General features: G+C 26.9%; 1 protein-coding gene across 1 annotated transcript in view; it reads left to right on the plus strand.

Annotated features, from left to right (window-relative positions):
• The first annotated feature begins 9,708 nt into the window (after positions 1–9,708).
• The window catches only part of LOC101513148 (uncharacterized), a 7,040-nt gene continuing 2,205 nt past the window's right edge, over positions 9,709–14,543 (plus strand). The window contains exons 1-10 of the mRNA XM_004515349.4: positions 9,709–10,166; positions 11,070–11,191; positions 11,278–11,366; positions 11,458–11,493; positions 11,631–11,844; positions 12,180–12,244; positions 12,831–13,324; positions 13,407–13,479; positions 13,619–13,783; positions 13,893–14,458. Coding sequence (XP_004515406.1) covers positions 9,949–10,166; positions 11,070–11,191; positions 11,278–11,366; positions 11,458–11,493; positions 11,631–11,844; positions 12,180–12,244; positions 12,831–13,324; positions 13,407–13,479; positions 13,619–13,783; positions 13,893–14,458 — 2,042 coding nt within the window. The 5' untranslated portion in view covers positions 9,709–9,948. The remainder of the gene's footprint in view (positions 10,167–11,069; positions 11,192–11,277; positions 11,367–11,457; positions 11,494–11,630; positions 11,845–12,179; positions 12,245–12,830; positions 13,325–13,406; positions 13,480–13,618; positions 13,784–13,892; positions 14,459–14,543) is intronic.

Below are 14,543 nucleotides of genomic sequence, written 5' to 3' on the forward strand. Positions count from 1 at the left end.
ACTAATACAATAAAACAACATTGAATTTAAATAAACATTAAATTAACTCACACTAATTGTTTGAGTGATAAGAATATGCTAGAAGATAGAAGGACAAAAAAATTCAATGATTTTTAGTACAAGAATTGTTTTGGTATCAAGACGGAAATTTGAGGACAAGTATTTTTGAAATTGCTTGCCCTCAAAGGTTTTATATAGTTTCAATTGACTTTATTGTTCTTAACTTTTTTTTGTTCTTAGGTTGTTCTCATAATGGGATTTTTGAAAATAGCTTGAATGAACTTAAATTTCTTTTTTTTTTTTCATTTTAATAAAATCATTTATAATAAATGGTTATGCTAAAAATCATTTGTCTAATGAACTTTTTATTCTCGAATTGACCATCATATGATACAAAAGTACATGCTTTAATTTTAGTAGAACTTCGTAATTTTTATTCCTTTTTAATCAATTATCGTTATTAATGTTAGACATTTAAAGTTTTTTTATATACTTTATGTGATTATTTTTCTCTGGGGTTTGTTCATGTTGTTATTCTTAAAACTTATTGTCACATTGTTTCAAAAGATTGTGTTTTGTTATTAAACCTTTGAACATATGTATATTAGTATTTTTTAAGTTTGGCTACCTTCTTTATATAAATTAAGCTTGAGCACAAGGATATAAGTATTTCTTTATTTTTTGCTTTTTTTATATATAAATAACATTGCTAAATTTTTTTGTCAAAAAAAAAATTTCTAATTTGATCAAAAATAAATAAATAAATAAATAACATTGTTAAGTTTGAAAGCTTTATTGTCGGTTAATTTAATCATCAAATGACGTTGTAAAAGAATCATAAAAGTAACGCTTATCCGATTTATTAGCTCACGAGTAATTGAGAACAAAGATCAGATATTAGCTATGACTTGTAGCCGATTCTTTATTTATTTATTTATATAAATTATAAATTAGAGGTGTTTATGGTCTGAATTGAATTGATTTTGAGAGAAAAATTTATTTGATTAAAAAATTAAAATATGTGCGATTTGGTTCAGTTTGGATAATAAGTCAAAATAAAATCCAATTCAATTCAAATTAATGTAGTTTAAATTGTATTGATTTTCGGTTGATCCAAATTATAATTTATAATATATTATTTTAATAATAATATTATAAAATTACATCAATATAATAAGTTTGAAGTAAAATATTATATATAATATACTAAAAATCAAGATTTCGGAATATCATAGATTTATTATGTTTGAGTTGTATGAAATAATAATAAATATATATCAACTTAAAAAATAAGTATTATTAAAAATTAAGTAAAACTAACAAATAATAAATTAATGCAATATATCATACTAATAAAAGATAAATAAATATTAAAAATTTTAAGTTCAGTTTTTAAAAATGCATCTGAAATCCGATATGATCCGAGCAGTTTTCACAAAAGAAAATTCAAACTCATCCAATAATATTCTATTTTGTGTATTTTTTTATAGATTGGTTTGTACGTGAACACCCCTATTACAAATAATTAAATTGTTAATAACTTTTTGGCTTTATTGTATTTTTTATCCCCGTATTTTACAATCAAACAGTTTTTGTCTCTTGCTCGAATTATGATGTTAAATGATTAATACCCATGAAATTGCAAAAGTACAATTAAAAACTTCAATATCAACTTCTTAAATTATTAATTTTTGTAATTTAATTAATAACATATAAATAATTAATGTATTTAGATGATTTTATATCATAATATCTTATGTCACGCCAATTAAAATATACCAAATCTAATTTTTTTTAGTTAAAAAATTGGAAGGAGGAGTCAAAAGTATTATATTTTAAAATAGGCAAAAATATATCTTTAGTCCTTTATGTTTAACTCAATTATCGTTTAGATCATTTAAGTTGTTTTTTTCCTTCCAATTTGGTCTTTTAGATCACACTCAATTTGCACCATTGACCTTTAAAATAGATTAAATTATGCATGATCCTTTAAGATTGAATTTTTTTTTGAATTACTGTAATGAAATGTTAAGATTTAATCGAAATGTCACAACAAGTTGACTGTTCAAGTTACTTTGCACGTGATAAAAGTTAAATACATTGATTAAATGAATAGATCTTTATTACCTTATTTTTAAGGTTATACGTGTGTTTAAATTATTATAGATAAAATCAAGAAATACAGACAATTTATAAGATTTGATGAATGATTTTTGAATGATTAGTTTGAGGGACATATTTGGTAGAGTTTTTAATGATCAAAAGCTTTCAGATAGACTAATTGTTGTTGAAATTGTTATAAAAGACTAATAGTGTAAATATAATATAACTTAAAGGACTAAAATAAAAAATAAACTGAAAAGACCTAAGTGGAAATTGAATTAAACTTAAAGGACTATAGATTTATTTTTTCCTGTAAAATATGAGTACTAGTTCTATAAATTGGTGAAAATATGATGATCAAAACTGCAATTAAACATAATTTTTTTCTAGTGTTTTACATATTTAACTCATACATTACATGGATAAACGTCTAGTTTATTTGTAATTTCTTGAACACATCAATAAATTTTACAAATTGTTTCTCATTTTTCTTTTTCTATAACATTTGAGGGAATTTTAATATGATTTCATGTTTGGGAAAAGTGATGAGTCTTTACTAATTCTTTTTTCTAAACATTTTTAGTTAGCTTTAATTAGAGTTTTCATTAATTTTAAACAATTTTTAGAGTTAATTGAATAAAGAAAAGAACTTTTGATCTTCTTGATTCGTCTTAATGTTTTGTTATTAATCTTTTTTAACCATACAAATTCTTGTAGTGTTTTTTTTTTTAGCTTAACAGGTTAACCACTTTGAGAAAATTTATACGTGAAGAGTTACAAATGATTATTGTAGATGAAATGTGATTTTTGAAATTCAAAATACCCTTTAATGAAAGCTAAAATGCATTTAACTATCCTCTTAAATACTTGGGTGTTATTTGGGTCATATCGTTAGAGTATATGTTACCACAAGATCTAATCTAATAAAATGATATTTGGTATATAAAGTAGGATTACTATTATTTTTTTAATATTAGATGATCTATTTCTCAATCTCATCCTTTTTCTTTCTATAGAAAGTGAAATATAATTGTTGAAACAAACTCTCAAATTAAAATTTTGATGAAAATAAACAAATGTTAATTAAGAATATAAATTATGATTCTAAAATGTTATGTTAATTTAACTTGTACTTTTGAGTGAATTAATTCAAAGATAGGAATCAAGCAAAACAAAGAAAACAGTTGAAAACTGAACAGACAAAGAAACAAGAATATTCTGGACAAAATGGAGAACGATCATCCAGGTTCAAGACTGATTTCAACGAAACTTTTGCCTTTGAATTTCCGCTATTGCAACGAAGCTTTTGCCTTTGAATTTTATACTAAGATCATCAGTACATAACAATGAACAAATAGGTTTCATCCCAGTAAAAGAAGGTTCTCGGATCATTAAAATAAAAGGACTCGAAACAGGCCAGTTGAAACAATTTAGAATCTCTTCAGCCAAATTGTCAAGAAAATTCAATCAATCTTGATCTATTCAAAGATATTACAAAGACACCCAGAATAATCAAAACAGGAACTTCAGATTGATCATCAAATCTTCAGAAAAGATCAAACTGCCAGAACCAGATTGATAATCAATCTCCGTTTTCTGCAGAGGTTTATAATCACTCTCCAAACTATTTTGAACAAAATCAAAGCTCTAGATCGAAGCTGTAACATCATTGATTAAGTGAGAAGCTTCAAAGATCTTTAAACTAAAAGACAATAAGATTAAGCAAGACTGTAACATACTCAGTCAAAATAGATTCAAATTATTCAAAGGCTGTATAATTTTTTAATCTCATATATTGGTTTTGGTCAAAACTGACAGAGCACTACCAACAACTCTTTTGATCATTATTAAATGCTCCTAAATGCCTATAAAAGGAAGGCCAATATCCAAGATTATAGCAAGAAATTCAAGTGCTGTTAATTCCCATAAATTATTCACATTCACATACTTGAAATTCTCACTTTCACAAAGAAGAAGCAATTCTAAATCTTTACATCATAATATGTTATTACTACTGAATTCTTTGTAAAGAATCTAATCTGAAACAAGAGTTGAGACATCTCAGATTCTATCAAAACAATCTCATCATTATTGTAATAACTCAAACTATAAGAGTTTAATTATAGTTTGATTAGATTGTAACGAATCCTATCAAGATAGATATGTGTTGTATTTACTTTCTAGGTGGAAAGAAATATAGTTTGAAACAGATCAAGGTTGATCTATGCTAGGTGCTGTAAAACCAAGAAGGTTCTTTATTTTAAACACTTAGTGGAAAATTTCACGGTTGTGAGGACTGGACGTAACCCAAGTTGGGTGAACTAGGATATATCATTGTGTGGTATCTCTCCCCTTATCTATTTACTTTCAGTTTGATTGATTATCAAGTTAAATACATAAACTGAATTACTGATTTTAACTAACAAAAAACGTTCTCTGTTTTCTGGTTAAAACCAATAACGTTCTCCGTTTTCACAACCAAGATCAATCTTGAGTTAATTTCTTAAGTTTTTAACAAGAATTTTTAAAAGGTGTATTTTCAATTCAAACCCCATTTCTTATAAACCGACATTGTTACTTCAATAATAACTCTTTTGCAATTTTACAAGAGGAACATGAATTCCTTCGTGAAGGTGAATTCAAGGAATTATTTTGTGTCTATAGTTACAATAAGCTCTAAAATTTTGTAATTTATTCTTCTAAGTTGATTGTGCGGATCTCAAAGTTCAAGGAATAAATTTCAAGACTATCAAATATTCATTTCCCTTTTCATGCATTGAGACTACTGCGATGACTTGAATATAGTGCCCCACAATTAAGGAGGGAATTCCAACACTTTCAAGTATAATATTGATTTGATAATATTTGAAATTTAGTATATATTTAAATTCTATTTATTGTTCAACTTACTTTCACATAAACGTATCTTAATATAAATCATTTATCTTAAACTCACTTTTAACTAAACTCAATTCTACAAAATTAATTCAACAAAAATCATTTTTCGTTACCATAGAACCAAACACAGTTAAATTAACCTGATAAAATGGGATTCAAATCCTAACGTCTTCATCTTTTAATATTAATACATTTGTGTGATCAATTTGTTTTTTTTTTACTACATTTGTCTCTAATTAATATATCTATTTTATACATGAATGCTCAAATATGAGGAAAATCGATAACAAATATGAGGAAAATCGATAGTTAACTTAATATATCTATTTTATGTATAGATGTTGCTCAAATTACCATTTATACATGAATGCATTTAATTTGATTTTTTTTTTCATTTTCTAATATAAATTAATAGTAATAAGAGGTATATTTGAAAAAAAGAACTTAATAACTTAAAATGGTGTTTATATTTTTCAGTCTTTTAAGTCATAGTTCAACCGACAAACCCCGATATTGTTAGGTTAAATACAGTGACGGATCTTGACAAATTTTATTGGGGGACCAACATAAAACTAAAATATTTTCAATTAATTTTATATGTTTGATTTTGGTGTGATGGTAATTCTAATTTTTAGATGCATTAAAAGTACGTGGACCCACTATATATACAATACAAATAAAAAAAAAAACATTGTCATGGAGACTTGAACCCATTACAAGAGATTTACAAAAATATTCATTACCACTAAATTACTTCATAACTTGATTTTATTAGTGAGATATTGATTATATATACCATATATTATAGATAAATATTATTATAGGTATAACTAAGATCCACCCCTTGAACATCATGTATTGTATTTAAATATGAGATCTCGCATTTGCATAAAAATTTATGATACTAATTATATTATCTCATCAATCGATAAAATATAATAATAAATTATTTTTTCAAAAAATATTTATGATTATGAAAAAGAGATAGTAAAAGAAGACTTAGCATGCAGTACCTACCATGTTTTTTCTTAAATAGAAACTAGTACTACAATTTAAATATGGAGAAAACGTGCAAGAAAAAAGACACTTTTATGGCTTAGTCCATGTGCATGATAAAGCAATTGTCGAAAGTACTATATGTTGGAAATTTCGACGGAACCTGCGTTTTGTAACAATTCCTTTGCTTTGGGTTTGTTTCTGTTATAGTATAATAATCCACGTCATACTAGTTATTTATTTATTTATTTATAAAAAGGACATCCTACTAATTAGGTACATAAAGCTACACATTATAATAATACACATATATACGATGTTTCAAGATTAATTGTTGAATTAAAAGTTAATATTATATTAATGTTAAAACTTGTAAATATTATATGATATGAACGTTTACTATAATAATTGATTTTTTAAAAAACATTTATCCAAAGATGATTTTATTAAATTAGTACAATTTGATTTCTTTTATAGTTAGGATCACTTGATATTACGATATGAAACTTAATATTACGACACACTTTGATAATTTTTAAATGAACACATGTATTATAAAATTATTGTTGAATTAAAAATTATCATCATATTAATCATATGTATAAAACTTGGATATTAATATGAAGTTATTTGATATGTATAAAATTTTATAGGCATGATATATGTGAAGACAAGTTTTAATTTAGTGGTGGGTTGTTAAATTGTTAAATTCCTAAATACGGTAAAGGATTATAAAGTGTGATGATGTGTGAGAGAATTAGAGGGTGCGAAAAGAAATTTAAAGAGGCCGGTTGTATTTAAATACTTAGGCAATTGTCATTTAAAATTAAATATATTTTTAAAAGAAATATCTTTTTGTGAACAAAATGTACGTAAGTTATGCTAATTGTCAATAGCATTATTTAAATAATAATGTATGCAATTTTAATATTAGAATTTATGAGATACAAGTTGTTAACTCTTAATTTATATTTTAATAGTTGAAATTGTTAGATTAAATATTATATTTTAGATTCAATTCAAAACTTCCTAGTTGTATATGAATATTTAGTAATATTTATTATTTTATTTATAATTTTAGTTAAAATGAGATATGAAATTATAGTTTTTTACATTAACAATAAGTTGACATTGATATATAAAGATGCAAATTCCGTTGATGTTTTGTCCTTGACTCTTGTTACGCACGCAAAAAATTGCTTCCAATATTATTTGCTATTAATATTTATAAAATAGAAAGCAAAATCATCCAGGAAAGTACAAGGAAATCATAAAAAAATTACTGCTAATGTGGACAATTGGACTAATGAGTCATTCTTTATGATATTTTAATGTATTCAAATTTCAAAAATATTCATTAATATGTTTCTAATATGAATTTTATAGATAAAATGGACAAATCAAAGAAAAATTTGAAGTTAAATTTATTAATGAAAAGTATATTTGAAGACTAAAGTGATTGACATTATAAATATATTTTATTTTTGAAAAATTTAAATTTTACATTGATAAAAATAAAGCTGTATAAAAATTTATAAAAGTTGACATATTTTATCTTATAAATCGAATTTATAAAAATAAGTTAAATGCAATATAAAATTCAACACATTTTAGGGTGTATTTGTAATTTTCAGAACTATAATAACATCAGAACTATAATAACATTACCCGACAAAAGAGAGGAAGCTTGGCAGCTAATGATGAAGGGGTAGGGGGAGACGAAGAAGGAAAAAATGGGAGAAAATTAATTCTACAAAAGAAAGTTTATTATTTGTATCACTATAAATATATATATATATATATTTTTTCTTTTTTTTTCTTCTTATGAATCGGTAAAAAAGCTGACTGAAAACTCAACAGTTTTGGTATCCAACTCAAGAGTTTTGACATTTTGCAAATTTAACTAAGTCTTATCGATAATATATATATATATATATATATATATATATATATATATATATATATATATATATATAAAATATAATAATATTAAAACTAATAAATATTAATCTTATTATATTGAATATCTTATTTTACATTTAAATTCAAGAGTTCACATTTATTTGAGTTAATTATACTAAAATTTAATTTTTTTTATATATAATAATTAGTTAGAGTTTATTAATTAATAGAGGGAGTTTGTTAATTTGTTAATTCCTCCCAAATTCTATATAAAGAGCATTTCAAGTATTCATCGCTTAATTTATTATCTTTTATAGATTATTTAATATAAATATTTTAAAGTTTTTTTTTATCAAATTAACATACTTTTTTTTCTTTATAAAATAAATCTTCATCTTTTTTTTTTTATCGGAAAATATTATTCTCTTTAGTCAGATGATTACTAACTAATAAATTATTTTTATAAACCATTTTTTAGTGTTATACTACAAGTTAATCATAATTACTATATTAATAATAAAGACAAAATAAAGTTAAGGTGTATTTTTAAGTGTTTTTGGTATAGTTCTAAACATAATTAATTATGATTTCTTTAAATTTATAATTTTTTTAAAATTTATTATAACCATAAAAAATGTAGTTTAAAGTTAAAAATCATACCAAAAGCACTTTAAAAAATAGACTTAAATTTTTTTCTAATAATAATTTATAATTATTGATTATGTCAATTCATATAATTGAATAATTAAATTAATTGATGAAATCAAGTTTCCTTCTCAGCAAATAATGCAAAATTTGAATGTGCCATGAAAAGTGTTAGCTTTTAATAATTATTTAATAAAAAACTTTGGGGATGGTCCTGACTTCAACGTGATTTGGTTAAAAATAGTATGCCAGGCATCAACCATACCGTTTATTAATTTATTTATCAACCATACTGTTTCATCCACTTGACATTTAATAAAAAATATCTGCACCAAGCATACAAGGGGCAATCAATGGAGGGACCACTAATATGGTGTATAATAGGGTTGACAGATATCAAATATTGAACTTCTGTTTCATGTTACTATAAATGGAAAAACATTGTCTTACTAAAATATTAATAATAACATTTTTCTTAGGTGGTCACCCATTTTAATATAATTTTGAATTAAATACATTTAACTTTGGATTCTAATGATATCGGGTTGCTATTAGAGAGATTTAATTATGTTGAATTATTTATTATCTCAAATTAGAATTTACTGTAGTGATTGTTTTGTCTGATCATTTTTATATGAGTTATTGGATATATTAATTATTGATTAGTTTTTTTTCAAAAATGTAAATAAAAAAATTCATGGTAGAGAGAGAAAGAGAGGGTGATGTGAAAAATCCAAATCTTCGTTGCCTCTAACAAAATACCCATTCCTAAATATATAAAAATTAAAGTTATTAAAGAATGTAAAAAAAAAAATACCTATTCAACAATAATTTATGAACTTTTTATTTTTTCTATTAAAGTTTTAGGAATTTTAAATCTATTATTTTTAACTACACTCGTTATATTGCTAAAAAGAACAAAATCCTAAAATTCAGTTTATGATAAATATTAGCATATATTGAATAAAAATATTTTAGTTTAAATATACATATCAATTAATTATTCATTGATATGTGTGCTATGATTTAAGAAAAAGATAGACCAATAGAAATAAAACATTGACCTTCATCTAGAAAAAAAATAGAATTTAATGAAAATTCAAAATAAAACGTGGTATATAACTTGATAATATTAACACTTTTCAGATGAAAGTAGTTATTTCCTTCTTTTCATTTGGCCTATAGAAAAAAGTTTGGTTTGTTTTAAACTTTTTGAGTTCATGGGAAAAAAATATTAACGTCCATTAGTTAAGACATACTACATATAGCACATATAGAGGAGAGACAAACACATAGAAGTCATTCATTTGTCAAAATCCTTTGACACCAACGTTGTCTTCGGAATCCACTTTTTTTTTTCACATTGGTTGTTATTATTCTTGTAAACTTTTTGTTTTTGATGTTATGGAACAGAAACATGTTCTTTTGTCAGCATTGAGTGTTGGTGTTGGATTAGGTGTTGGTCTTGGATTGAGTTCAGGACAAGCTGTTCAGAAATGGGTTGGAGGGAGTAGTGATTTTGATGAGGTTTATGGTGATCAAATTGTTGAAGAACTCAAGAAACTTTTGGTTGATGGAAAAAATAGCAAAGTTACATTTGATGACTTTCCTTATTACTTAAGGTAATTTTTGTGATTTTGTTTTAGATTTTTTGTTTATTTATTTTTTTGGTTCTAACCATCTTGTTCCAGGGGAATAACGTCCTAGTAATTCAGAGTTTGGCTGATCAAATATTGTTCTAGTTAGGATTCGAACTTGGATTCTTGTGAAGAATTCGTCTTGATGTCATGGATATGATATTTTGAATATAAAAACATTGTTAGGATTTATGTTATTATAATATAATGAACTTATGTTAGCATTTTTTGGGTATTAATGATGTTTGAGACATGGATCTGTCAAGTTAGACATGTAAATTTCTTGGAAAATTGCTCTGAATTTTGTGGTAGATATTAATTGGAGACTTTCTATAAAGGGTTTATGTGATGGATTCTCCTTAAAAACAAGACTTTTTTTTTTGTTGGATTCATCTATGTTTCTTTTTCAATCTCAAATTTTTATTAGATTTTCAGTTGATATAGGTTTCTTAAATTGTTGCATTTTGAGTATATGTGATGAGGGATGTAATTATGTAAATTTTCTGATAAGTAAGTGTTGTTTTATGAAATGGAGAAAATGATGAATCTGGTTGCTTTTTTTTTTTTTCAAAATAAAAAAACCATACTCTGGATTTACTAGAGTTTCATCTTCTTCATTTATAGAAGGTGTAAAAATCCTCGATTTTTTATGTTATGTGCTTCTTCTCTACTAAAAGTTAATGGTTCCATTCTTTTGTTTTTGTATTCTCTAGTTTGTAGGACACAATGTTGGTATAATATGATATTTGTATTTGATACTCTAGTTATCAAATGAATTTTCAAATTAAGGAATAAAACAATCTTTTGATAACAGTTTTGTTTATCTTAACCATAGATAAAACATTCGCATGTTTTTCTTCTGTTTTGTTTAATATATGACATCGACAGCGAAAGAACTCGAGTTTTGTTGACAAGTGCTGCATATGTTCATTTAAAACATCTCAACTATTCAAAGCATACCAGAAACCTCTCACCAGCAAGCCGAGCTATTTTACTCTCTGGTCCAGCAGGTAGAGTTTATTCTTGTCCTGCATAAACTGTTTTTTCGGTTTTCGATTTGTTTTGACTAATACTAGTTATTTTTCATTTCTTGAAGAACTTTATCAGCAAATGCTTGCCAAAGCTTTAGCACATTACTTTGAATCAAAGTTGCTATTGTTAGATGTTACTGATTTTTCTGTGAAGGTAATTCTTTTATAGTTTATCGTTTTATTCACTACAACAGGTCATATAAATATATGTATATTCATACGTTTTCGTGTTTTCATTTGTACAGTTGCAAAGTAGATTTGGATGTCCAAGAAAAGAACCAGTAAGTTTAGGAGCCGTTTACTTTGTGAAAACATTTTCTGTTTTCATTTCTTGCATATACTTCTTTAAGAGCAATGCCAAAATTTTAGTTGTTAGCTTAGTGAGAATTTTGAGACTCATTTGCTTTTTTTAATATAGTCTTTCAGAAGGTCAATATCTGAGATGACTTTCGAGCGAATGTCTGGTTTGTTCGGTTCATTTTCGATGCTTCCTTCAACCGGAGAAACTAGAGGCACTACTAGAGGAAGTAGTTCTTTTGACAGTTCTAATAATCCACCACAGCTTCGGAGGAATGCCTCTGCTGCATCTGATCTAAGTAGTGCTTCTTCTCAAAGTGTTTCGACAAATTCAGGTTATACTTTAGAACTACATGTCGAAAGATTGTTTTCGACATATAGTTTTGTTTTTATAGTAAATCAATCTGTCAATCTTTCTTTAATTCTTCTGTGAAGATGAATGGTGTGGCTAGGTGTATTCAATAAGGCGTTTTTCCAAGTTTTATATTATACTACTTACATATTCAAGGAGGAAACTAAAATAGACTATCCTATAAATTTCATTTTGTGTAATAGACACTAGATGTCTTGCATGCTAAAAACTTGATGCTTTATCTTTTTGTTGGTAATTCATGAAATTTTTCTTGTTGTTTTGTAATGTTATGCTAACTTCTTCGAATTATGTTTTCAGCTCCTTTAAGACGCACAAGCAGCTTGTGTTTTGATGAAAAGCTCTTTGTGCAGTCACTTTACAAGGTGATTTAATTACTTAACTTTCTTTTTAAATTGGGGAAAGAGGAATTATTATTAATAACGATGACTAACAACTGTTTCTGATGAGATTTGAACTTTGTCCTTTGAGGTTACAAAGTCAAACTCTTACGACTTAGCTGACACCTCTTGGACTCATTATTGAACTTATTTTGTAAGATCATCCTTAAATGATATCTAACAACAACCTATGTTAGCATGTAAACATTTAAATGTGTTGGTTAATTATTTTCTATGAATCAATGACACAAACACAAAAACTAGACATGACATTGACACATGCACTAGTAATAATTTTAAAAAATTGGAAGTAGTTGAATGTCATCAATCTACACTGAGAAGTGTTGGTGTTAGACACTGATATGACATTGACACTTTGTTAGTGTCATATCAATGTCGTGACACTGACATTTGACACTCCTTCAATCTGAGGCACTGGTGCTACATATTTAAGCCTTGCATTGTTTCCAATGTAATGATCGCAGTGAAAACAAAATGTTAGTCACTTTTATTGTGTTGGATCTCTATTGCAAAGTACACTTCTAACAAGACTATTTTAATTTTGTTGCAGGTTTTGGTTTCTATCTCAGGAACTGATTCCATTATCTTATACATAAGGGATGTTGAGAAGCTTGTTCGCAAATCACCAAGGTTATATAATTTACTACAAAAAATGATAAAAAGATTGTCAGGCTCGGTGTTAATACTTGGTTCTCAGATATTAGAATTAGACGAAGGTTGCAAAGAAATCGAAAGGATCACTATGTTATTCCCTTACAACATTGTGATCAAACCACCTGAAGATGAAATTCATCTTTGTAGCTGGAAAGGACAATTAGAAGAAGACATGAAAGTCATTAAGTTTCAAGATACTCGAAACCACATTGCTGAAGTACTCTCAGAGAATGACATTGATTGCGACGACTTGAATTCGATATGCTATGCAGACACTATGATCCTAAGTAATTGTATTGAAGAAATTGTTGTATCTGCAATATCTTATCATTTGATGAATACTAAGGAACCTGAATACCGAAACGGAAAGTTAGTTATCTCGGCTAATAGGTAAATATTTTCGCCAATGATTGTCCAAGAAATTGATTCTATGATAAGGTTTTATTATTATGCTGATCTTTTTTGTTGACAGTTTGTCTCATGGATTGAGTTTGTTCCAAGAAGGAAAGAGTAGTGGAAATCTAAACACTAACGATTCTAATAAGGTATGGTTGTTTATATCCATATCGATTTTATCATCTAGAACATAAAAATGATCAGCACAGCGAAAAAGCTTGAAAAAAGAATGGTGAAGAGTGCTTCTCATGACACATTTATGTATCGATTTTTTTCCGTTAATGTTAGGAAAATGGTGGAGACGATACGGCTGGCGCAAAGAATGATGTTCGGAGTGACAACCAAGCACCGGAAAACAAAAGTGAGGCAGAGATATCCATCCCTGTAACGAAAAAAGAAGGCGAAACTCCTATGCTTGCAAAAGTAGACGAAACTCCTATGCCTGCAATAGAAGTAAGATCATTTTCTTGATACCTAAGCTTGCATAAATGGTAGCTTTTTACACAGTTAGTTTGATTCGATATTTCGTTTGTGTAGCTATAAATTAATTGTGTGTTTGCAGGAATTTCCCGACAACGAGTTTGAGAAGCGAATTAGACCCGAGGTTATACCTGCAAACGAGATAGGCGTTACATTTGCGGATATTGGTGCATTGGATGAGATAAAAGAGTCACTTCAAGAGCTAGTTATGCTTCCCCTTAGAAGACCAGATCTTTTCAAAGGTGGACTTCTAAAACCATGTAGAGGTATATTGCTTTTCGGGCCGCCTGGTACTGGAAAAACAATGCTAGCAAAGGCGATTGCGAATGAAGCAGGAACAAGTTTCATTAACGTCTCCATGTCCACCATCACTTCAAAATGGTTCGGAGAAGATGAAAAGAATGTCCGAGCTTTATTCACACTAGCAGCTAAAGTTGCTCCGACTATTATATTTGTTGACGAAGTTGACAGCATGCTCGGTCAGCGTACTCAATTTGGAGAACATGAGGCCATGAGGAAGATTAAAAATGAATTCATGACACATTGGGATGGACTATTATCAGGACCTAATGAACAAATTCTCGTTCTTGCGGCTACCAATCGACCATTTGATCTCGACGAAGCAATTATAAGACGCTTCGAGCGCAGGTGGGACTGCACTTATGTCTGTTGATTCTGTTATGGACACATGCATCATCTTCATTTTTAATAAACATTCCATCAATTTTTTATA

The sequence above is a fragment of the Cicer arietinum genome, chromosome 8, assembly GCF_000331145.2.
Source record: "Cicer arietinum cultivar CDC Frontier isolate Library 1 chromosome 8, Cicar.CDCFrontier_v2.0, whole genome shotgun sequence".
In the NCBI taxonomy this organism is placed as follows: domain Eukaryota; kingdom Viridiplantae; phylum Streptophyta; class Magnoliopsida; order Fabales; family Fabaceae; genus Cicer; species Cicer arietinum.